The following is a 25,268-nucleotide window of genomic DNA, read 5'->3' as shown; positions in this document are numbered from 1 at the left end:
CAGACGGGACCACTTTCAACCAAATTGACCACGTGTTGATCGAACGCCGCCACCTCTCAGCTTTGATGAATGTCAGAACATATAGGGGGGCCAATATAGATTCAGATCACTATCTCGTTGGCATGGTGCTCCGAGCTCGAATAACAACACCACCTAGAATCCCCTCTGACAATCAAGTGAGAGTTAACACTGAAGCCCATCCATAACACAGTCCTCCGCGACACCTATACGAGGGAAATGGATGCTGCAATAACCGCAGTCAACAGAGGACCTGGAGATGAAGCATCAACAAATGATCTTCACAACCACCTGAAGAACGTTATCATAGATACGGCCACAAACATACTTGGCCCCAGCCACAAAAGGAGTCGGAACGGCTGGTTTGACGATGAATGTAAGCTAGTAATGGAACGGAAGAATGCCGCATACCGAGTAATGTTGCATTCTCAAAGAACGCGGGCACGCGTAGAGACTTATCACGAACTCCGTCGAGCGGAGAAGCGACTTCACAGACGGAAAAAGGAAGCCTAGAAGAACCAAAAAGTCGGCGAAGTGAAAAAGTTCAGGGAGCAACCGCACCAGGCGCGGAAGTTTTACCAACAAGTCAGCAGGATGAAGCCTTATACACCTCGATGCTCATCCTGCCGCACGGCGAACGCTGCAGGGGTAATGTCTCAATACTAGTTATTGAAAGGACTGAGCGCTCCCATGACCTATATTTTTTCTTGTGCTTGTGCTTTTGGGTGCACGACTTCCGCTTTAATGTGATACCAGCGATCTATGATTTGGGCTCCTTTATGAGTTCGTCAATAAAATTAGGATTTGCACTAAACATTTCGATATCATTCCTGTGTTATAGTTTATACTGATTACGTTTTTAATCTTAGGATAAAATTATGGGCTGTTTTCTGTTGGAGCGATGAGAGTGTCCCTTATCATTTGAAAAGAAAAATAGTTTACTGCACGTATCTAAAACTTATTACTGAAGTTTGAAATAGTGACCAATCATGCTATGGGTTGCCGTGCATAAAGATGAGGACGGAGCTATGGTTAGATTGGTTGAGCGTCAGCCATTCGATCTCGTTGAGAATATGTGGATGTCCTATACTGCACAAAAGAGTGAAGAGTGAACAGGAGATTATACGAAGATCAGAAAATTCAAATGTAGCAAGAATTAAGTTGATCCAAGCGGATATGTGATTTTGCTCTGAACAACAAAAGATGCACGTACCACTCGCTTTACCAAAGTTGAATCAGAAAAATTCGTGTAATCAAATGGGATAATTTGAACTCATATCGTCAAATGGGGCATGAAAAGTAATAGGGCTTCCAAAGGGGCTGCTCTTTCAGTTAGAGAAAATCGGGACAATGGGCTCGATTAAAGCTAATGGGAAGAAGAAAAATAGACGACTCTAAATTTCATATGTTGCCAGACTTTCTGCCACTCATGAGCGATGACGTTTTCTAAATGTGATTTATTTGTTCAATATTACAATTGGATATTCTGAGTACTTTACTACTCAACCAAATCACCACCTAGACAAAACGGTTGCCCTTTTTTTTGTCGCAAACCTACATTAGCTGTCTTATTTCGAAGGTGATCATAGGTAGCCACCAATCGAACCGATAGAGCAAACGACAACGCATTGAACTGTAGAAACTAATAAACTAAAGCCAGGCAAGAATAACAAGTAAAATTGCCGATTAAGAAGTTTTTAGTAACTATAAAATCCATATTGTAGGCAAATCTCTCATAAATCAGTGCAGTGCAGTTTTAATCTGATGCAGATATGAAGTCAACCTCTCTCTAGGCCAGAACTTGAGTGTCATCTTAGAGGTAGGTATGCAAAACTATTGTTGCTTATCTATAATCCTTTCATAAGATAATTTGTAGTGAAATAGTTAATGAACGAATCAAGTAATTCATTAAATACAGTTTACACTTACCTGAACCCGACCCCGATCCAGCTGTATCGTCGTCGTCAAATTCGTCGACACGCGCACCAGATCCTTCTTCGTCGTGACGCGCCATGTCACTTTGTATATCAGAATATGATCGTGAGTTAGATGGCAACTGTAACGATTTATTTATTTATTTATTTATTTATTTATTTATTTATTTAATGAGGACAATACACAGAAAGCAAATTTCTTATTACATATTATTACGATATGAGATATAGTATTGTCAATAGTTTAAAAGTTCTTTATATTACATTGTTTTTGTTTAACTTGCTCGAATGCAATTGGACAGCGCGTAATAACTTAAACGGGAACTTAATTACTTCTTATGCTAAACAAGCCCGGCGGATAGGCAGACTAAGAAATAGAAGAGGTTCGAGTTATCCTTCTAATCATTAAATTATCCTTCGCCATAAGAAGTGCTGTATTTGTGGCGCAAATCAAGTTGTTGAAAAAGATTTCACTGAATACCTAAATGAGGAGTCGGGCTGCTGAAGGTAAGGAGTCAAGAATTCTGATGAACCGTAACGTTCTAGAACTCGTAACAAGATCTTACAAGTGTAGCGTAGCGGGATAAGATGCGTTCCGCATATGGATCACAGAAGCGGTTGCTAGCATGTTTTCGATGGTCCAGTAATAGATATTCACGTTAGAAGTTCTACGTGAGCTAGATGAGAGAATCCTTCAAAAAATTCTTAACCCAAAACATGAAGTCAAGTTTGTGAAAAGGACAGATACTGTGACATGCATATATGCACTGCTCCTCCAAACAAAAACTAAATTACCTTATCATCAATGTCCTCAAACACAGTAACATCGCTGAGTCTGACGGTCTTTATTTTAGACGAAGGCGTCAACGTTTCAAAAGTACTTGTATACTTCGTTAAACTGGTCCATTTGAATCATGCGGAATTCAGAAAGAGAAACTCCCAAAAATGAAGGAGAAAAAGAGTAGGTACAACGAGGAGCATCTTTGCGAAATTTAGGGTCGGTTAGGTTACATATCATTAAATACGTCTTTTTCGCAATTTCCCCACGATCGGTACAACCAATTCCCATTTCAAATGTCCTCATTTCGGGTGGCCATTACCGCGAGGTGCTGTTCATTGTCTCCCGTCGCTGCCACCAATTGTTACGTTCTTAGCTATTCCTACTCGTCACTGGATTGCGTAGCACTAAACAAAAAACCCGTTCTATAACTTTAATATAAGCGTTTATTAAACACTAAATTATACAACCTTACTGTATAATTAATTATAGAACGATGACTTTAACCGGTATATTCGAGGCGATCTGTTCTAACTCTAGAACTAGACTGACTTTTTGGGCGGATTTTCGGCCCTTTTATACTCCGCGGAATATTCCAGAAAGAAAAGGCTTGTAAACACTTTACTTGAAAACTACTTTGCGCCTTTGATAAGATCGGTCAAACGCATTTTCTAGATTCAGAAATGCAATATTTCTTTACGAGTAACCACGCAGTGTGTATTGTGTCAGTCTTTCGCGGTTCTTGTTATACCCGGCCTGGTTATTTTAACGCTGTCGAAAATGCGGTAGTTAACAATGCGTTCAATAATTTTCATGGTATTGGTGAGCAATCGGATCGGATGATAATTTGAAAATTCTGCTGGATTTCCTTTCTTTTTCCATGTTGGAACGGTGGTCCTTTCTTGCCAGTCAGATGGTGTTCTACCTTCCTGAATAAGCCGATTGAACGATCCACTGGGCTACAATGTTGGGTTACAGCCCTTCGCTTTCCAGAGCCAACCAGCAATGTCGTCAGGTACTGTTGCTGGTTACTCTCTCCGATTTAATTTTTTTGTTTGCTTTCTCGAAATCAGCGGCGCCGTGAGGGTGCTCCCAATTGTCGGTAGTGCTTGCAGCAATGGAGAATGAACAACTTCTTCCGTTGAAATCTACGTGAATTATTCTGTCTAGCGTTTTTGTTACTAATATATTAGAAGTGTTTGAAATCTTGTACGCGTTTGTGTGAACTTTTGGCAATACAAATACAGATCTCTGTTGTCATCCCGAGTGCCCAGTTTATCGCAAAGAGTCTCATAATCGACTGCTCTGGTAGCAGCAATCATCTTCATTGCTTCCCTGCTGGTATTCTTGTAAATTTGCTAATTAGACCGTGGGGATTATAGTGGATTGAAAAGAATTTCGTACCTTAAATCGTTCAATTTGGTCTTTGCTTTCCCATATATGTTAGCGGGAGTAGAGCACATTTTTTTCCTTAGTGATGTCGTTTTTTCTTGATCTCTTCATATAACGTAAGTTTGTCCTGTAATTGCTTTACCGTGCCCAAAACTTTTCCATATGTAAACGCTCATGCAGGATATTCTGCACCCTTTTTAAAAGTTATTTCACACACTTAACTTTTCGGTCATTCAAAAGCATTTAGTGGATTTTGTCGATGTTTTCTAAAGCTGTTAAGTCAATTGTCGTCCAGAACCTTAGGCATCATCAGTGCTTGCATATTTACTGAAACACTTACAAATCACAAATCATTGTTTTTGACGAGTATACCCGCCGTAACTTGCCGTAACACTTTCAGGCTATTTTTTACTTTGGACAATGTTTAATTAGCTCTCGAACCTCCCGCAGGCACAGTGTATCTAATAGAGAGTTCCCACACTCTATAGACCGGACTTGCGGATGTGTTGCGGAAGCTTATGCATACATCATAGACCCTCAAATCTGGTAGTATCTACAGGTGGTTTAGATGTGTACGGATAAGCTTCCCCAATTCATTCGCAAGTCCGTCCATCAAGTGTTAGTGCTACTTATTAGATATACCGTGCCTTAGGTGCATGCTTTCCACATTAAGGAAAGTGACTTCAGGCAAACGAGTATCACTTTAGAAACAGTTAACATTTGAATATAATCTGTTTGAATTTGTTGTTATATCATATACATATATCATTCCTTGAAGTTTGACAATCTGACGGCTTTAAAGCTCTACTTTCGCAACAGAATCCATATTGGATGAGGGCCTTGAAGTGTGTTTGACCACTTCATTCAAGACCGCAACGGTACACTACAGTAATACACTGTTGAAGGCAATGTGGTCAGCATTGCGCTCGCCCGAGATTATTACCCTGATTTGACTCAGATACTCATTCACAGCTGTGTCGGCTGGTATTCGACGTCAAATCACGATACAAATCCTAATGCCACCAATGAGATTTGAACCACGATCTTCCGTACGACAGCTTTGTGCTCTAACTACTCATCTATCCGGACACGATTTCGCAACATAACTTATAGGAAAAGATTTGAGACAATTAAATGTGATGGTAATATGACACTGAACTTACCGTGTTTACGATCATGGACCTCAATTTAATTAATCTATCTACTAAGGTGTTAACTCTTGCTGCTTCGGAATATGCAGGTTGTGTGGTTAATGGTATTTCGGGGTTATACCGTTGGCTATCCATTCCAATTGGCAGTACTTCATTGGTGTAGTCGCCAATACTATCGCCTGTCCAGCAGTGTTGTTCACTACGTTGATATTCGCCTTCTTCACATAAACTGAAAAAAAAGAAATAATATTTTTAAAAAATATTGCGTGTTAAAATGCTTTCAAAATTTGGAAAGAAATCATCGCCTACTTTTGACCAATTTCTATTATCGAAGTTCGTATCGTCCATATTAAAAGAGGTCGCATGACAAATAATAAAGTAGTAAATTTTTAAACAAGTCAGGAAACCGAAAGCTTGACGTTTCAGGTATAAACGGTTTTGTGTTCCCCTATGTGAGGAGCATAACGCAGTTCTTCATTGGCTGATAGCATTGCCCCGATATATTTAAATCGCTCAGTTCTGGGCAGGTTACTGCCATTGCAAAAACCAGAACTCAGCGATTTAAATATCTCGAGTCAATGCTATCAGCCAGTGAAGAACTGCGTGATGAAATTGCTTCACGCATTAACCCAATCTGGATGAAGTGGCATTCCATAACTGGTGTTCTTTGTGATCGACGTATCAGCACACATCTCAAATCTAAAATTCACTGCAATGTCGTCCACCTCTATAGTTCTGAGTGTTGGCCGGCTATAAAAGAAAATGAATGGCGTCTCGCGGTAATGAAGACGAAGATGTTGCATTGCACTGGTGGCGTGGCACGTTTTAACCACGTCTGAAATGAGAATATACGCGATCGATATGGGTTGGCACCGATCGTGGAAAAATTGTGAGTGAGGCGTTTTCGATGGTGTGGTCACGTAATTCACACTAACGAGAATTCACTGAATTCATTGGTCTGAACATCGAAGTCAATGGTAAGCAAACAAAAAGCCGGCCGAAACATCGGTGGCTTGATACGCTAGATGGGGATTAAAAGGCCTCGCGATTACATCCAGACCAGGCATTTGATAAAATAAAATGACGACACTGATCACGACGAGCCGACCCCGCTTGTGAACGGGACAAAGGCTAAAGAAAAAGAAAAGAATGTGAGGAGTGACGAGTGAACGACAGCTCCGTGTCACATAGTTAAAAATTCCATTGCCATCTATTTTTTAGAAAGCGATTTAAATAAATCATTTGATCTCTCATTTGATCACTCTGAGTTTAATATTATTAGCAAATGCGAAGAATTTAACCTACATCAAATATAAACAAGTCGGGAAACCGGAAGCTAGACGCTTCAGGTACGAAAGGTTTTGTGTATTTCTTAGTACGTAGCACGTAATATTTGCATATGTCCACTTTCGGGTGATATTGACATTGATAGTCTTCAATTTTCAAAGAAGCAACAACTTCAACGAATTATAAATTTGTTAGTAATAGCGCGATTTCCATCAAACTTGGTACGATCATGCTCTACGTTATAGTCTACATCACTGCATAATTTCGTGCCGCTAGGATGAATTTAAGGGGGGTTTCCAGCCAATTACAAAAAATTATTAATATTAATATTATTAACTTTATTTGAACAGATATCGGTATGAAAGGTATTTCGGAGCCAAGGCACCATATAGTGGCAGCCTCCTGATTTTTTTCAGATTTTTCGGTTTGGTAGTTTCTGAGAATGGCCCCCTTAGAGAAATGATCATTTTCAATCCCCCGCACTCCCCACGTTTCCAAGAAATGTCAAAGCTAAGACCGGCTTCGAAAAGTACTAATCGAGACCTTTAATTTGATACCCCACATGACTATATTTGATGAAAAAAAAATTTACACCCCCCTTTTGCACGTATGGGGACCCCCCCTTAAATTCAACGTAAAAGGATGTAACTCACTGTATGTGTGAGCGTTCACAGTTCCCACCTTTCTACCAAATTTGGTGTTAATCGCTATAACCGTCTCCGAGAAAAATGTGTGTGACGGACAGACAGACAGACAGAGACAGACAGACAGAGACAGACAGACGGACAGACAGACAGACAGTAAACCGATTTTAATAAGGCTTTGTTTTACAAACAAAACCTTACAAAAGGGCTAGGGAGAATTAGATTCTTCTTGAATGGAATTTTAATATTTCACTCGAATTTCAATTATTCTAGTTAATTATGACGTCAGCATCTTATTTGTATGGCTGTTAATTAGCACGAAATTGATAAGTTTGAACTGCTATAACTTTCCCACTAATAGTTGGATTTTCATGAAACCTGGCATGTGTATGCACGAGGCTGTCCTCTATGTCTCTGTCTAAAATTTAGTACACTTAGGATGAACTTAAGGGGAGTTTTTTAGTCTATTTCTAAAAGTTGATCATATACTATTAGTAAATTTTTTGAGCAGATACCGGAATGGGACATCTCTCGAAGATTAGATTTCACATAAGTGTTTTACACAAAACCTTAAAAAGGGCTGCAGATAAATAAATTCGTCATAATCTTTAATATTCCACGCGAATGTCAATTATTCCGGCATGGCTTTTGAAGCAGTAAACTCGCGCGAAATTGCTAAGTTTGAACTGCTATAACTTTGGCGTTAGTTGCCTGATTTCCATGAAATTTAGCACATATACATACATATACAAAATATTGTCCCCTACGCTGGTACAAAATTCGGAAGTCCTAGGATGAATTTAAGGGGGGTTTTTCAGTAAATTTCTAAAAAGTAGTAATATACTATTAGTAAGTTTATTTGAGCAGATATCGGAATGGGACATATTTTGAGGCCTAGATTTCATCTAGGCGCACCACCCTGATTTTTTTTTCGGATTTTTAGGTTAGGTAGTTTCCGAAAATGAGTCCTGTCTCACTTCAAATGCGTACATTTTGACTCCTTACTCACGCACTTTGCAATTTATGCCAAAACTAATGTCAGTTTCGGAAAGTACAAATCGAGACCTTTCATTTAATATCTTACACAACTATATCCGGTGAAAAAAATTTTTGAATCCCCCCTTTGCATGTATGGGGAGCCCCCCTTTAAACTCCACCTAAATTTATGCCACTCGCTGTATGCGTGGGATTTCATAGTTCCCATCTGCCCACCAAATTTCGTTCGGATCGATTTAGTCGTTTTGGAGCAAAATGCGTGTGACAGACAAACAGACAGACAACACAGACATTGAATCGATTTTAATAAGGTTTTGTTTTACACAAAACCTTAAAAAGTAAATCAGTATTCATTTTAAGATAATGCTAAGTTCCTAACATCACCGTGTTAAAGCATGTGGAAAGGAGACGTTGTTTTGGTTTGAAGACTGACTGCATTGATAATAACCACACATTATATAATAATCGTTGGCCCGATAATCCAACTGGATCAGGGCCTTGAACTGTGTTAGAGCACTTCATTCAAGACCGTAATGGTACACTACAGGATTACAGTGCCCTGTAGGAGGCAATCTGGTCAGCATTGCGCTCGCCTCTAATTATTACCCGGAAGTAAACCAACTTTTAACTGAAGGTACATGTTACTTACCCATTTGAAATCTTACTCCAGTGTTTGTCTAAACTCATTTTCCTCAATTTGTTTATCCACTTCCCATCCCTGGATGTGTTTTTAGGGAATTTAAGAATTACCCATTTAAGGCCAGCATTAAATGAATGAAGCCTCTATAGTATGGGAATGGCATCTAGAAATTTCATACATGACAGAGGGTATTATGACTTTCTGATTGACTGAAACTCTAAATAGGCCTAGGAAATAAAAATAAATTCAATTCCCTCTCCAAGCTGCTGTCATAGCTTTCTTCCCGGTATTTTTTGAATTGCATAAGATACAATTCTGTTGAAAATTCATGAGAAATTCCTCGTTGAAATTAGTTTAATTTCGCGGAATAAACTGAACTTCTAGAAGCATGAGCAGTGCAGATAGGCTTATAGTTTCATTAATGAGGGCATTGTCGATTGCAGTGCACCAACTCTTGTCTTGCAACAACACCGTCCCGCGATTGGTACGTGGCGGACTTTCTTCTCCTAGTGAAGTGCTAATATTTTGATATTTTTGTAGGCCTGTGGATGTGACGAGCTGACTTCATTCGAGCAGTTTCTTTTCTACGGGATGGCGATCGGGGCACCAGCTGCTGCAATTCTCATTCAGCGGTGTCCTGAAGGCTAGGGTGCTGTCTTCATTACCGACAACTATAAACCATCACGCTGGTGCAACAGAATTAATTCAACCAACCATCTTTTCCCCAATAGTAAAATGCAATTAAAAGTACAACAATCCACTACAATTACGACTTCACAAAAGATTACTATTCGGCACCATATGTCATGATGTAATTCTTTGAAACTGCGCAGAAACGTTCACCATTTCAAAATTATTATTTTATGCAAAATTCCATATAAACATGTAAACGAAAATTACGAGGATAAATATTCTAAACGAAAAAAGCAATTCATTTCTCTCCTTAAAAATGAAGGTAATAAATTATTTTTTTCAAATGCTTTTCTATTAAGAATATTGCAAAGCAGACAATATTCTTCATATGGCTAAGATACAATCGGCTTTACTATTCTCGTTCAGAATTACACTCAAAACCTGTAATTTCAACAAACTTTTTCCTTGTCGTATCAGCAAACAGGAACAGAGAATTGTCTATAGAAAATATATTGTAGGCTTCCCTTGTCAAATCTCAAAGGAACAGCATCACCCACTGGTAAAAGACATTGAGGGAGAATTAGCAAATTTTCCCCTTAAGTTGATAAGCTTACAGTAAAGCTGAGAGCGATACGAGCGCAATAAAGAACTAACCTTCTGCGTAATTCCACCCAAATACTGGCCTATACTGACGAAGAACGACCCGAGACATACAAACTGCCTTGATCCATGCGCGAGATCTTGGTCGCAGCACCAAAAACAAACCAACCAACAACATAAAATCATACTGGTCAAGCGAGAAGAATAAAGAAAGGAGACTACAACTTTGAGACCATTGATAAGTTCTCCGTCGAAAATCACAACCAATAACAGCTACGATGACGAAATTTGCGCATGGTTGCTGGCAGCGAACAGAGCCTTACAAAAACTGTTTCGCTCGAAACGTCTCACCATAGGGTCAAAGCTCTTACTGTACAAGACTATGATCTTGCCAGTCCTCATGTATCTCGGAGACTTGGGTTCTTAGCAAAACAAATTGCGAATTCTTGGCCGGGTTCGAGAGAAGAATCCTCCAAGAATTTTTGGACCCTTACATGAGAATGGACGATTCCGTAGCCTATATAACGACAAAATCTATGACCGATACCGTGACCGTCTAGTTGTGGATAAAATGTGGCTAGATAGGTTGCGGTGGGCGGGTGACTTAATCTGCATGGATGAGGATGATTCAGTCCAAAAAGTCTATAAGGGCAATATCTATGGTAGAAAAAGAAAACGGGGCAGACTCTGCCTGAGATAGTATGATGGAATTGGTGGACCTCGGCGCAAAACCGTAATGTCTGGAGTTTAATAAGAAACTCCAGCAGGTCCAGACCGAATACCGGTTGTTGCGCCGTTGATGATGAATCTTCTGCGAAAGCGACTTAATAAACGTTTATCTGCTGTTTGGCCTTCGTGAAGCTTTATTTTTGGATGGGTAGGATAATTTATTAAAGATTCAGGGACGTAACGTGGTACTTGCAGATGGTATTGAACAGCTATTCATGAAATTGAGCTCCAATAAATTGGAGAATTTTGTGGTCAAAATGAGCCGTTAACGAATTGAATTGGCAATTTAAAAGAAAATAAAACTCTTTAAAAAGATTCTGAAAGCATACTTCTTTTTTAATAAAGCTAAAAATGGAAAAACCAATAGCCCATGTATAGGAGACTTGGTAAAGCGAAGACTTTCGATGGGGGAGAGTAGAAGGAAAACTGTCTTGTTGCGCAAAGGTAGAGCGTCAGCCTCCAAACTTGCTGCTGTGGGTTCGAATCCTAGTCGCCATGGATGTCTGTGTTCGTCTTATCTTTGTTCCGTTGCTGTGGGCTTATCGTTTGCACAGGGTTAAGTGTGATGATAGTTAAACTGAAGCACAATCTGACTGTGTGGACGCTTTATACTTCACCGAGGAGTGAGATGTACAGAAGTTTGGAAGAAGGGCCGACAGTGAGTAAACTGAGCACGGTATTCAATGAAGTGCTTTAACACACTTCAAGGCGCTGATCGAATTGGATTGTTGCGCCAAAGATTATTATTATGGGTTTGTTACAATCTCGGATGATTTAATGATATTTCTAACATTTTTTCTTCTTCAGCCTCTGTCACACTCAGACAGATGACTTCATGTGGTACACGATCAAACGCCGGCCTTAGATCTAGAAATGTAATGTAAAGAGGGTCATAATTCTCACGATGTTTTTCCATGAGTAATCGCACAGGGTCTATTGCGTCAGTGGAGAGTTTTGGGTTTCAGCTTTTCGCTCTAGCGCAGTGGCAGTGCTTGTGGAATTTTCGATGTCGTATTGCGTTGGTATCGGCTTTTGACAAATCGATACAGATCTCTCTCGCCATTTCGAGTGTCCGTTTATCGTAAGGTCTTTGTTAAGGATCGCTCAGGTAGCAGCGATGATTTTCCTTGCTTCCCGATTGCCATTCTTGTAAATTTGCCTATTGGCTTTTTATCGTTTTATGGCCGAGAAACTTATGGTAGAGGCTTTTTTCACGGGCCTTCATTTCGTTATTTCAAAGCCAAGTATCTGTAATGATCTATTGGGAATTGAGATTATCAAACGACCATCCTACTTGGCACGAGCTGTTGGTAGCTAACTGCAAATCAAAATTAACCAAGTTGTACATTTAAACACGGTTCAAGGAAATGGGACAGAAAACGCCTTAATTAAGATTGATTTGTTTAAATTTCGTAAAACTCTTAATTATTCATGTCTCAATGTCTCAAGTAGTGTGTGGAAACCTCAGGGTCCACGCCTCACCGAACATCTGAGGCAGAAGAAACAAGGATTGAGGCTGTGATCCGACGTGGGTCTTCCACTTCGATTGCGGCACTCGGGTCCGGAGATTCATGGCTCCACGTGCGCAGTTAAGCCGTCGTTTTCTTTACTTTTATTTTCAGTTTTAACTCGCGTATTGTTTTCTTTTGTTAGGCTTGCGCGAATCCCTCTTGTGTGTGTGTGGATATTTCCAAGATCCGGTGCGGGCCCATGAATCGGTACAGACACGTGAATTTTGTAGAATGGCACGTGAGGCACCGAAACGCTCAAAAGCTCCTTCCTCCACATTCCCGCGCCTGGCTAGCACAGACGCTCCGATGAAGCTTCAGCATCTGCGGGCGGACCTGCACGGTCAATTTCGCCAACTTTTTAGATTTTTGGGATAGCTCTTCCCTCTAGGTCGTCTTCGGCCACCCAGGATCATCGTTCGACCATCTTAATTCCCTTTAGTTCATTACTTACCTCAGTTGATGAACTGCTTATCTGGTTTGGTGACACGAGGGTTGCATAGGCAGTTTTTTAGATTATGTTTTGAACTTGGTTCCACGATTTTTCGACATTTGTAATGATTGGTAATCGCGTAAGTGAGATCACTTCTTCTCTTTTCTCATGAAATGGAAAACATTTAATGCGCGGCGGGCCAGTGCATCCTCACGCTGTTTTATGGGTGGATTGATTCGTAAGATAGTAATCAACGGCCGGTGTTGAGGTGAGATGGTCCCATAGGGAATGAACTTGAGGGCAGTGAAGATGATCAAATGTCAGCGTCATATGAGGATCGAGCCGATTTGCGCTTTACTGCTCCCATTGTAAAATGTAGGAAGATGAGACAGCCGTTTGAAGAAGTCATTAGACTATTGCATTCTAATAACACTCATTAGACTATCTAAACACGAGGTTTTAACTGACAAGAATTTCGAATATTGTTGTTAAAAGAAATGCAGGCGAGTAACAGGAGAATTTCACCGAGAAGATAATATATCGAAACCATTTCTGAGCCTTATTTGACATGAATTCTTTTCTTAACATAAACTCATGTACCTCAGGATTCTTTCATTATTTGTTTGGGAAAACCACATAAAAAACGGAATTCAACCTGTTGAATGTTTGTTTTCCATAGCTCCAGTATTTGTCCGATTATGATACAGGCTAACTTTCCCTGTTTATCCTTTAAAATATTTGACAAAGGTAGTGTGCTTTCCTTCTTCTTCCTTTAAATGATTTCTTACAAAGCTCAACGATTAATTAAAGAATGTTTAAAGAGTAGATCCGAGTTCGGAAAAAACCCCACCCCACTAAGGAAAAAAACTAATCGTATTCAATTGAGTCACGTACTTGTCACCAGTTTTTGAGTAAAAATATCTCGACTTTTCAATTGTTGACAGGAAGTTGATGAATTGTGGATCTGGCGGTGTCGACCATTTGGCAGGAGACGTTTGGGTTGATCTCGGTTCTCCACTGGATTCATTTTTCGCTGGCAAAAGCTCAGGGGTCCCACATGCTTTTTTTATCTGAAAAAAAAAAAATTGAATTCCTTTAATAAATTGACAAGCATTACAATTGCTCAATGATCTTTATAGAGGAGTGTTCATCAATTCTTATTTATCCGCTTTTTTCTTGGCACAAATAATTTGAAATCTATGCATGAGTGTATATGCATGGAAAAAAAACACACACCAATTGATTATTAAAAAATTAGAAAACAAACCAAAGAGATTTGATAAATGGTTAAATTTCAGTCGTGCTGAAATGGTTTGTCGACGAAATGAATAATTGTGTTATGAACCTCCAACCAGAGAAAATTGAGATGACCAAAATTACGATATTCACCCGATAATTTTGTAATGTCATGAATACAATCAATCATTGAGCCGAAGTAATTGCACTTCAAAACTTGCCCTTGAACATCATTGAGAAGAGGGTATTTACCAAACGGATTGCAGAGTTCGCTTTTGACTGTCATCAATCAAATATAATCATGTTATTTTCATATTTAACTAACTTGAAAATGTTCTGTTGCATAGCTTGATGACGATGTCTACGATATGATGATAAGTTCAAATTCGAAAAGGTGAATTGTGCATTCCTGTTCGGCATCAAAGATCTAAATGGAGATGTCCTATCCATATACTCTTTAAAAAGGGTAACAGGAATGCAAGTGTAATCTGCCCGCGGAAAGCTGTTAGTAATGAAGCTACTTTCTGCTATTCATCGGATGTGCCATCATTCTCATTCTCTCATTGCTACGAAAACCCGTTCCTCCTATCAAAACCTGACGAGCAAATGCTCCATTTACATCCACCAAATGTAATTACAACCTAAGAACTCACATTTTCTTTGTCACGGTGACAACCACTATCCAAAAGTATTATCACTAACCGTTTTCCTATGCAGACCGCCAGTAAAATGGAAAGTGACCAGCGTCACCGTCATTGCGAAACTGAATCTCACCTCCAACAACGATTTTCCCCCCTACTTCACAGTGCCAGTTAGGATTACATTACACAGGTACATACTTGCAGTCAGTCGAATATAACAATTGATATCAATCACCTAAAGCTTAATAACATCAAATTAGAATTTAGTTGAATCTTCCCACTAACATCTCGTCTCTCCCGCATGAACCTACTGCCCCCTATTGTGACCCAAAAACAAGGCTCGAAATGGATTGAATTTGCGGGAACCACCCGGGAAACGAATTTTGCAATGCACTGAGCATGGCAAAGACTAGCTGGTAAGGCCGGGCAGTGTAAACTGAATATCCTAAGGATGATAGGAAACAAGAAATTTGAAATTACATATACCATTTACTAAATTATCAGAAGCGACAGATTCAGAGCAAACAATTGTATGGTCGAAAGGTTACATCTGCCGAAAAGTAACTTCTCGGCATCGGCTACGGCATGAATGAAAGTTGATTAATGACTTCGACTGTAAGGAGACTGTACTTTTCAACTGGAAGGCAGCAAACGTATTTTCGTCATCACTGAAATGGTTTCTGCGTTAAATACATTTTCAACGACAACAATTTAGAGAAAAGCATGAAAACCCTTTGATACCACCACAAACCAAATTAATTAAAGGCTGTCCTGAAGATAGAAATATCAAGATCGTCCTGAAAAGCGACACCCGCCCGACACGATTTCTTTGATGATTTGTGTAGTCAAACAAATTATACCATCTTAAGACCGTCGAAAAATGGAAGTATTGTCAAAGTCGAAGCACATTATCGCAAATATTCCCCTTGCAGAACCGACTTTCTCATCTTCTTCTACCAAAAAAAAAAACATGGCAGAAAGACCTGAATCGACCTTCAATGATAACTTCATATCTATCTGCAATTATATCAACAGTCTGCTGATATTCGACGCTACTTTTACCGATACAGGCGGTAACGGACAGCTTGTTCTTTGAAAATAACAAAGAACATGAAACAAATGGTTTATAAGAACAACGCGGACAAAAGATGTAAATTGGCTGTTTAAGTCCACCGGCAGCTAAATGCAATTCTACTAAAGTATCTCGTCGGGAGACACTTGCATGACTTTACGTTAGCCAGGTTCGGGAATGCAGGACACTTTAACCACTTGCGTCATATATAAAACTTCACCTGTCTTATGAATGGTGGGGTTGAATATGAAATTCAAAATATTTAACGAAATCCACAAAAAAACTACCTAAACTCAAAGCAAAACAAGTCGGAAATTGGAAGTGCAGCCCTTCAAGTATGAAAGATTTTTTGAATTTTTATGTAAAAATATTTGGGTACATAACGATGTGGACAATGCAGTAGGATGCGAAGCGGAAACCAGCCTGCCCTCTGTCGAACAAGCTTTTGAGATGTTCTTCGTTGCGTTCCAGAATTATTTTCGTTATTACCTTTACTTCTTGCACGCAGATATCCCTCGAATTGTCACAATCAAAACGGGTCCCCTTCTTTGAAATCTTGACGATCATATCCTTCTTTTACTCTCTGGATGCTGCAGATCTACAGTAACTGCAGGTGCAACGATAAATAACTCTGCAGGGAGACTGCCAGGCCCACCGGCTTTACTCCGTTTGAGTGCACTGATGGCCGAAACGTTTCTCCTCTGCTTATAGGAACAGTCCGTATTCGGATGTTACGGTTACTACTCATTTCATCTACAAGAGGTGGAACCTCACCGGATGTGAATGGGTTAGGAACCGTGGTGAAAGGTTCTTTCCACCTCTTCAGTTGCTTGTCATCGTGCATGAGAAGTCGACCATTGAAGTCTTTTACAGGACTATCGAAGGATTTGCGACCACATCCAAACTCTTCTTGATGCGATATAAACTTCTGAAATCGTTGCGTTCTGCGGCATTTCCCTCATCAGCGCAATAATAAATTCCCCTTTGTCACGGCGCACACTATGCTGAACCAAATGAACTTATGGCAGGCTCTGTGCTTTCCCAACGTGGAAATTGCAGAAACCCATGAAATTCTTACCATTACTGTCCCGGTCGCCAAGACCGTGTTTCCTCATCACTTATCCCAGCAAGGTATATCAGAGCCCACCTTGGCATTCAGATCACCGATCACGATTACAATGACACCTCTGGAAAGCTTCCCCTGAACAGTCATAGTCCGTTTTCTATAGTCAAATGTCGTACCCGTAAGGTTAGTCCCTATCCGAGGCGTTGTTGACGTTTCGGTAGCGATACAGCTTCAAAATTTGCAGGTTGCTAGCCCACAAATTTCTATCCCTTGTAGTTGCCGACAAGCAGGGAAGACTTTGAATGTATTCTTAAGGTGGTAGTCTGGTAACTTGAGTTCAAAAAATCGAAAATTATTTTTTTGCTTAATTTGAAAGTGCAATGTCTTGAGAATATACTGTGAAAATTTCAGACAGAAATTCGAAATATTTCGGGAGTTATAACGAGTTTCCTAGAGCGCCTCGGAGTCCAACCGTTCAAGTTGACCCACAGCTGCAACCGCTTGGACCCTTCTTTTGTTTGCGCGCATTTTTATACCTGGGTTAGTAGTACCTCGTAGTAGTTAGTATACCTCGTTAGTATTTGATCGTGCGTTGACACGTAAGCATCTAAGATGGATAGGAAAGGAAAAAAACGTGGTACGAAAAGCCCTGGAGATCCAGGCATCAAGCGAAAATTTCACGGTAATAGATACACTGCTGAAAAAGATGTAACATGTGTGAGCAAGTCTGCTGAAAAATTAAAAAATGAAGAAGATATTGAAGTAGCCATTGATGAGAGCTCAACTTACGCTCTTTTAAGTTTTACTTTAGTATTCAGTGCTTTAGAAAGTGTTCTGATTTGTAAAGCTTGCAAGAGTGATATAAAATTTCTAAAAAAATCTCAAGTTGGATTGGGATTTAACTTGTGTATAAAGTGTAAGTGCAATGAATTCACTACTATTAATTCTTGCCCAAAAGTGAGGAATGCGTTTGAGGTCAACAGACGTCTTACTTTTGTTATGCGACTACTCGGTGTTGGTTTATCGGGTATAAACATTTTTTGTGCCATGATGGATTTGGGACCAGGGTTAAGTAAGAGCGGATACTACAGTATCCTTGATACAATACATATTGCTGTTAAAAGTGTTGCTAAAGTTTTATTTCGTAAAGCAGCACAAGAAGAAAAAAAAGCAAATGAGCAAGAAGGAAATATTGCAGATGAAATAACAGTTTCGGGTGATGGTTCATGGGCAAAACGTGGCTTTACGTCACTACTAGGTATCGTTTCTTTAATCGGAAAGTACTCTAATAAAGTTATAGACGTTATGGTTAAATCTAAAGTTTGTAAAGCTTGTGAAAAGTGGGTGGGTAAAGAAAATAAAGATGAATATTTAGAATGGTACGAGGATCATCAGACTGAGTGTACGGCGAATCACGAAGGAAGTTCTGGTAAGATGGAGGTTGACGGAGTTATTGAAATGTTTCGACGATCCGTTGAAGAGCTCGGTGTAAAATATAAAAAATATATTGGTGATGGGGACTCCAAAACTTATAAAAATTTACTAGAAGCAAATATTTACAACAATGATCCTAAAGTTGAAAAAATGAGTGCGTTTTACATGTGAAAAAGCGTATGTACAGACGAGTCAAAGAAGCTAAAAAAACTTTAACGCAGCTCCAAAAAGCTAAAAAAAAAAATAGAAGCTGCTGAAGAAAAATCTAAAAAAACGATGAAAAATTATAAAGAAGAAAAAGAAGTAACAGCAAAGAAAGGAGTAACTCCGAAGAAAGGGACGACACCAAAAAAAACAAGAACACCAAAGAAGGATACCATTGATACCGAGAGCACCAAAGCTACCAAAAGTCTGACACTAACTAATAAAAAACATTGTTTTTCTGGTCGGCCCGGGTCCTAACTTTTTTTCTACTGAACCGATTGCTTTCAAATTTTAACAGGCTGTTCTACACACGTATAGTTCTCGTCGGTACTAAAGAGAATTTTTTCCACCCCTAACTTTTTATTTTACAACCCTTTCTTTGCTAAAATAAAAGGACTTTTTTTTCAAAGTCCGCCATTTTGTGATTTACGCTTGAAATTTAACTTCGGTAGATCCGACCAGAATGAGATGTCTATAGATTAAGAATAATCAAGAATATTTGATTTCAGATGACATCAAGAGCCAAAATCACCCGGGCCACCCATGTGCATTTTTTTTGAGGTTCCAACTTCGAGTGACAATAATAATAGTTATAAATTATTAAATTTTTACAAATAAATTTTTTTTTACATTTTCAATATGTAAATAAAAACACTCTAAATATTCAAGATAATTCATTTTCATTTTCCTATAAAAAACCACCCTCCAAAAAAGTCATGAAAATAGGCATAAGTTACCAGACTACTACCTTAAGCCCCAACTCACAGGGCAATCTATATATAGCCCGTAGTGTATGTTATATGCGTTCAATATACCCGATATTCAATCCAATGTGGTACTGATATTTTATATCTTAACGAGTAGTAGTTTGGTGCAATAGAGGCAACTCTGACCTATTGTAAATTTGTTAACAGTACAGGGTTTTCCAACTAACTTTCCAGAATGCTGTTTTATAGCAAAGCCTATATTATTACCATTTCTCGAAGTTAGGATGAAGGTCCGTCAAAATAAAAACCTCTACCATAAGCTTTTCAACAAGAATGTCAACCGGGAGGCAAAATATATGCGCGTTAGATTACAAAGATATTTGCGTTAGATTGGACACTCAGGATGGCGAGAGAGGTCTGTGTTGACTTGCCAAAAGCCGATTCAAATGCACACAGGATATTGAACACTTCTGTTGCGTTAATGACAAGAACGGTACTTTGTTTACTCACTGTCGAGCCGCGACGGATAGCTGGCGAGAATATTTCGAGCAGATTTCAACTGAAGCATTTGTTCATCCTGCACTTCCACAATCATTCCCGATATTTGGTCATGTAATTCGCGCTAACCAGAATTCACCTACCAAGATTGGCCTCAACATAAAATCGACAGAAAACGACCAGAAGAACGGCCAAAACAACGGTGGCTTCATACGCTGGATGGTTATTTGAAAGTGTCGCGTCTGCATTTAGGTCAGGCAAATGACAGAAGAAGGAGCCAACCCCACCTCAGTCACCAGTGGAAGAAGCAGATATAGTCGGAGCTGCGATAAAGCACGGTGAGCCTGCCACGTTTGAGTGCATTGATGGCCAAAATGATATCTGTTTGTTTGTTTGGAGGAGTTATCAGTATCCGCTTTATACGGCAATAAGCCATTTTATCCAGAAGAGGTTGGACTTAACCAGATGGTGAAATCCTGGGGAAATGTTTTCTGGACTTCCTAGGCTGTTCGTCATCGTAAAAGGGTCTACCGTTAACGTCCCTCGCAGGGCCATCTAGGGGAACTATACTCTGATGGGGAATATAGTGGCAATTATTTGTAGCAACTTCGGCTTCCTTGGGTAGCCCAATAATGAATTCCTGTATATCGCGGCTACCTTTCACTTTCCAAGATTTTCCGCAGCACAAGAGCTGAAGCACATCACTTAACTCGACTCCTAAAATGAACCTAAAGCTCGCTCGGCATCATAAGTGCAACTCTGGAAGTGGAAGATATTTCTGTTTTCGAGCATTTATTTATAAGCAAGTCGGAAAGCGGACGCTCGGCGCTTCAGATATAGAAGGATTTGCTGATCTTGTAATAAAATTCGGTTACACGATGTTGTGGGAGAGTCTTACTACTAATCGGCGAAAATACAGGATACATATCCGAGTTTAAACTTGGTGTCGATGATCTAATGAATTCTTTACAAATTCTCAGTGAAGCTTGATTCAAGGGATTCATTAGATCTTCGATACCAAATTTTAACTCGGATGTGGATCCTGTATTTTCGCCCGATTAGTAGTAGGACTCTTTCACATGACGACCATGACAGAACGATTAATTTCTGACTTATGAGCCTGGGTGCGATCATTTTTTGTGTGTTCTAGTGGGTTATTGCCTAATCAAATACACTGCTTATAAAAATTGCTGTGTGGCCATGTGTTGGACAGTCTTACGATCGATTTTCTAGATTCTAGATATAAGGATTACGGGTATTGTACAGTATCTACGTTGATGTATACGGAATATGAATATTTTACAATGGTTTCAGTTAAACATAGCTCGTAGTGCATATATGTTGAACGTAATTGATATTCAATTCGATGTGGTACTGAGATTTTATCTCTTAAGCAGTACCAATTTGACACAAAAGAGGCAACTTTGACATACTGCAACTTCCATTAGACTGCTCCATATTAAAGCCTATATTAATGCAAAATTTTACGGGTCTAGGATGAACTTAAGGAGGATTCGCAGTAAATTTTAAAAATATATTAATATACTATTATTGACTTTATTTTTGCCGATATCGATATGAAGGGTATTTCGGCGACTTGGCGTCATATGTAGGCGTCATCATGATTTTTTTTTTTGATTTTTCTGGTAGGTAGTTTCTGTGAACGGCCCCTTAATTTAAGTGACCCTTTTATGATCGCCGTAGGTGGCCTTGTAAATTTATGCAATGCGGTTAAAGAGAGAGAAATCGATTTAGCAGGTGCACTGGATTCGGAGTAGTTTTCTAAATAACATTGACTTCTTATCAAGAAGACTATACACAGGAGGTAAAACATCCTACGCAAGCTTTGAATTTTTACGGGACAAAAGAAAAATTAAATACGGTAGGCAGTCAAGATCGTAGTTCTGTTCACTTCCAGTTTGGAGTCAACACCAATCGTAGACGACGGCAATCTGAATAATATGGAAATGTCACTTTAAACATTTCCTATTGGTTGTTTGTAACTGGTTGCCTTGCTGCATAGATTCTAACACATAGAAGTGCTATAGGAGCACGACAGAAAATACATCAACAGATGCGCGAAATGCACTGCGACCTTGATGAGGTCCAAAACCGAATGACTTATGTTTTTCTTACTAGTTTCACCTCCTGTATATAGTTCTTTTGCTAGTCATCTAGGTTAATTTCGACAGTTGTTTTTCCTATTTATTTGAGTTGTTAAAATAGTTCTGAGTGAATTCCTTCTTACTTAAAAATCATTTGATAGCTACAGATAGTCAAAGTACCAATTATACATATTGTATTGTTGAATATTGTCGAATTATTGTTTATTGTATTGTATTTTTGAATTATTTTAATCTAACAGGCCTTGATCTGGGAAACTAATACAGAATGGAAATAGTACGCCAAACAATGTACGCAGACAAAAGTAAAAGATGATAATAATTTCTTTTATGTTACTCAGAAGAAAATTTTAAGAAGCCAAAGAGCTGACTGGTTATTGATAAACGTTTATTAAATTAAAAACGATGAATAGAATTTCTAACCATGTCGTCTTACCTATTCACATTCTGCTGAGTAAGTAATTGCCATTGAGTGCAAGCAGGCTTTCAAAACAATTTCTGTGCATTTGCGGCTTTTGAACACGGCACACTAGACAAACAAGTTTCCATCAATTCATCTGATGTCCTTCTAATTGAAGCGATTACCCCGCTTTGTGCGTTGAATACATTTGATACGACCACTCAATCGTAAACACATTTACATCGATTAGTATCTAACAAGGAAGTATCATCTTGGCGCATAATATTCTCCGAGTTTAGTTCAATAATCTGAAAATTGCTGGCAATTGAAGTCAGGCACCGAAACGATTTATCAGCAAATTCTATTAGGATTTTAACTTGGATGAATCTCTTACTTCGAGAAGATTGTATAAGATACCGTCAATGACGTTATTGTCATCTTGACGATAATCATACAAACGACGGCTGTTCCCCATCGCGTCCCAGATGAGATGTCTATCACGCTTCCGACTGACATTGAATTAGAGTTGGGCCTCGGCACAGTCAGAATTAGAGTTGGTTGCTGCGCTTTCATAACAGATTCATTGTTCATTGGAGCAAATCATGTACGTCCAATGGCTGTTTCAATTAATCTTAATAACTATTTTTGCAATGTGCGCCCATTTAGTCTTAATGGAACGCGTTCCGCGCTCTGCTAAATTCACTTTGGAATGCGTTCAATTAGTTTGACCTTTTTGGAATAAAATACGTGCACACAGCTATGCTTAGAAATACACATACCCCAGTTGCAAGGAATAAATTTAAATATATAAGTATATGGCTGTGTATATGGTCCTCTCAGCAGAAACAGTCTGGTTAAAAAAGGCTGACCTGAAAATCGAAAATATCTTTGGAGCATCGATTCCAAAAAATTGAAAAATTGAAATTGCAGGCTAAAGCTCAAAATAATGCTTTAGATTAGACTAGATCTTTGAATTGGATAGACACAAAGATAAATTAGAAGTGGAGAATAATTTATAGAGGTACAGGAGCTTTACTCTGCTCATAGCCATATTAAGAAATTAAAGATTTGCGTTGCCTCGGGCAGGTCTAGAGTCCATGAAATCAAAAAACATCAAAACTTCCATTTGATATGTACATCATAGCAAATTCTGTTCCATCCGTTTCTATAATTCAACCCTGGTTACAGTTCATACGTGAATAGTATCGAACCATGAGCACTTGGGGATTGAGTTACGTCACTACAGTTAGGTACCATTTACCCTCCCCACGGAATGTCAGGAAACGACGGACTGGGAATTACATATTTTATAAATTATGTTACGCACAATTTTATTAGGGTATATACTAGTTCGTGGATAATTGGAACTCAACAGGTTATTTTGGTGTGATGAGTGAAAGAATATAATTTTTGTATTTCGTAAACTGTGGTGAAATCGATTTTTACTTGTTCGATTCAATACAGCACGTCAAAGCGCATCCGCCCGTAACTCTAATATCGGTACTATGGATCCTTAATATTTTTTGCTTAGTATTCTTAGATTATAATAAATATTATTGTTAATTTCGACTTTTGCCCGAATTATCTTTGGAGAAATATAAAAAAATACACCATTTTGTTATTTTTTAATATAAAATAATAAATAATTTTTTTTTCAAATTAAAGACGTTTTTTCCCTTCAGATCAGTTAAAGAGCGCGTATAGTTATAGCCAACAACATCTGATCTTTTTTAAATCGACCACAAATTATGAAATCATATACAATAGTCAAAAAAAGTTTGTCAACAACGATTAAACAAGTCGGGAAACCGGAAGTTGGACGCTTCAGGTACGAAAGGTTTTGTGTATTTCTTAGTACGTAGCACGTAATATATCCATATATTATGTGAGAGTATCCACTTTCGGGTGATATTGACATTCATAGTCTTCAATTTTCAAAGAAGCAACAAATTTGAGGTATTATAACTTTGTTAGTAATAGTGCGATTTCCACCAAACTTGGTAAGATCATGCTCTATATTATAGCCTATATCACTGCAATTTCACGGTACTAGGATGAACCTAAGGGGGGTTTCTAACCAATTACAAAAAATTGTAGTAATATACTATTATTAACTTTATTTAAACAGATATCGGCATGAAAGGTATTTCGGAGCCCAGGCACCATATAGTGGCAGCCTCCTGATTTTTTCAGATTTTTCGGTTTGGTAGTTTCTGAGAATGGCCCCCTTAAAGAAGTGATCTCTTTCAACCCCCCGCGCTCCCCACCCTTTCAACGAATGTCAAAACTAAGATCGGCTTTGAAAAGTACTAATCGAGACCTTTAATTTGATACCCCATATGACTATATTTGATGAAAAAAAATTGTACACCCCCCTTTTGCATGTATGGGGACCCCCCCTTAAATTCGTCGTAAAAGGATGTAACTCACTATATGCGTGAGCGTTCACAGTTCCCACCTTTCTACCAAATTTGGTGTCAATCACTATAACCGTCTCCGAGAAAAATGCGTGTGACGGACAGACAGACAGACAGACAGTAAACCGATTTTAATGAGGTTTTGTGTTTACACAAAACCTTAAAAAGGGCTAGGGAGAATTACATTCTTCTCGAATGGAATTTTAATATTTCACTGGCATTTCAATTATTCTCGTTAATTATGACGTCAGCATCTTATCTGTATGGCTTAGGATGCTGTTAATTAGCACGAAATTGATAAGTTTGAACTGCTATAACTTTCCCACTAATAGTTGGATTTTCATGAAACCTGGCATGTGTATGCACGACACTGTCCTCTATGTCGGTGCAGTACACTTAGGATGAACTTAAGGGGAGTTTTTTAGTCAATTTCTAAAAGTTGATAATATAATATTAGTAAATTTTTTGAGCAGATACCGGAATGAGACATCTCTCGAAGATTAGATTTCACATAAGTGTTTTACACAAAGCCTTAAAAAGGGCTGCAGATAAATAGATTCTTCATAAATGTGACTTTAATATTCCACGCGAATGTCAATTATTCCGGGTAATTATGACGTCAGCATCTGATTTGCATGGCTTTTGAAGCAGTAAACTCGCGCGAAATTGCTAAGTTTGAACTGCTATAACTTTGGCGTTAGTTGCCTGATTTCCATGAAATTTAGCA

General features: G+C 38.8%; 1 protein-coding gene across 1 annotated transcript in view; it reads right to left on the bottom strand.

Annotated features, from left to right (window-relative positions):
• The window catches only part of LOC119647444 (division abnormally delayed protein), a 276,981-nt gene that overhangs the window by 3,673 nt on the left and 248,040 nt on the right, over positions 1-25,268 (bottom strand). Inside the window, exons 6-8 of the mRNA XM_038048367.1 lie at positions 13,638-13,813; positions 5,286-5,502; positions 1,948-2,074 (exon numbers count right to left, since the gene is read on the bottom strand). Coding sequence (XP_037904295.1) covers positions 1,948-2,074; positions 5,286-5,502; positions 13,638-13,813 — 520 coding nt within the window. The remainder of the gene's footprint in view (positions 1-1,947; positions 2,075-5,285; positions 5,503-13,637; positions 13,814-25,268) is intronic.

The sequence above is a fragment of the Hermetia illucens genome, chromosome 2, assembly GCF_905115235.1.
Source record: "Hermetia illucens chromosome 2, iHerIll2.2.curated.20191125, whole genome shotgun sequence".
In the NCBI taxonomy this organism is placed as follows: Eukaryota; Metazoa; Arthropoda; class Insecta; order Diptera; family Stratiomyidae; genus Hermetia; species Hermetia illucens.
The sequence above is the reverse complement of the archived record's forward strand: the minus strand, read 5'-3'. Positions and strand labels throughout refer to the sequence as shown.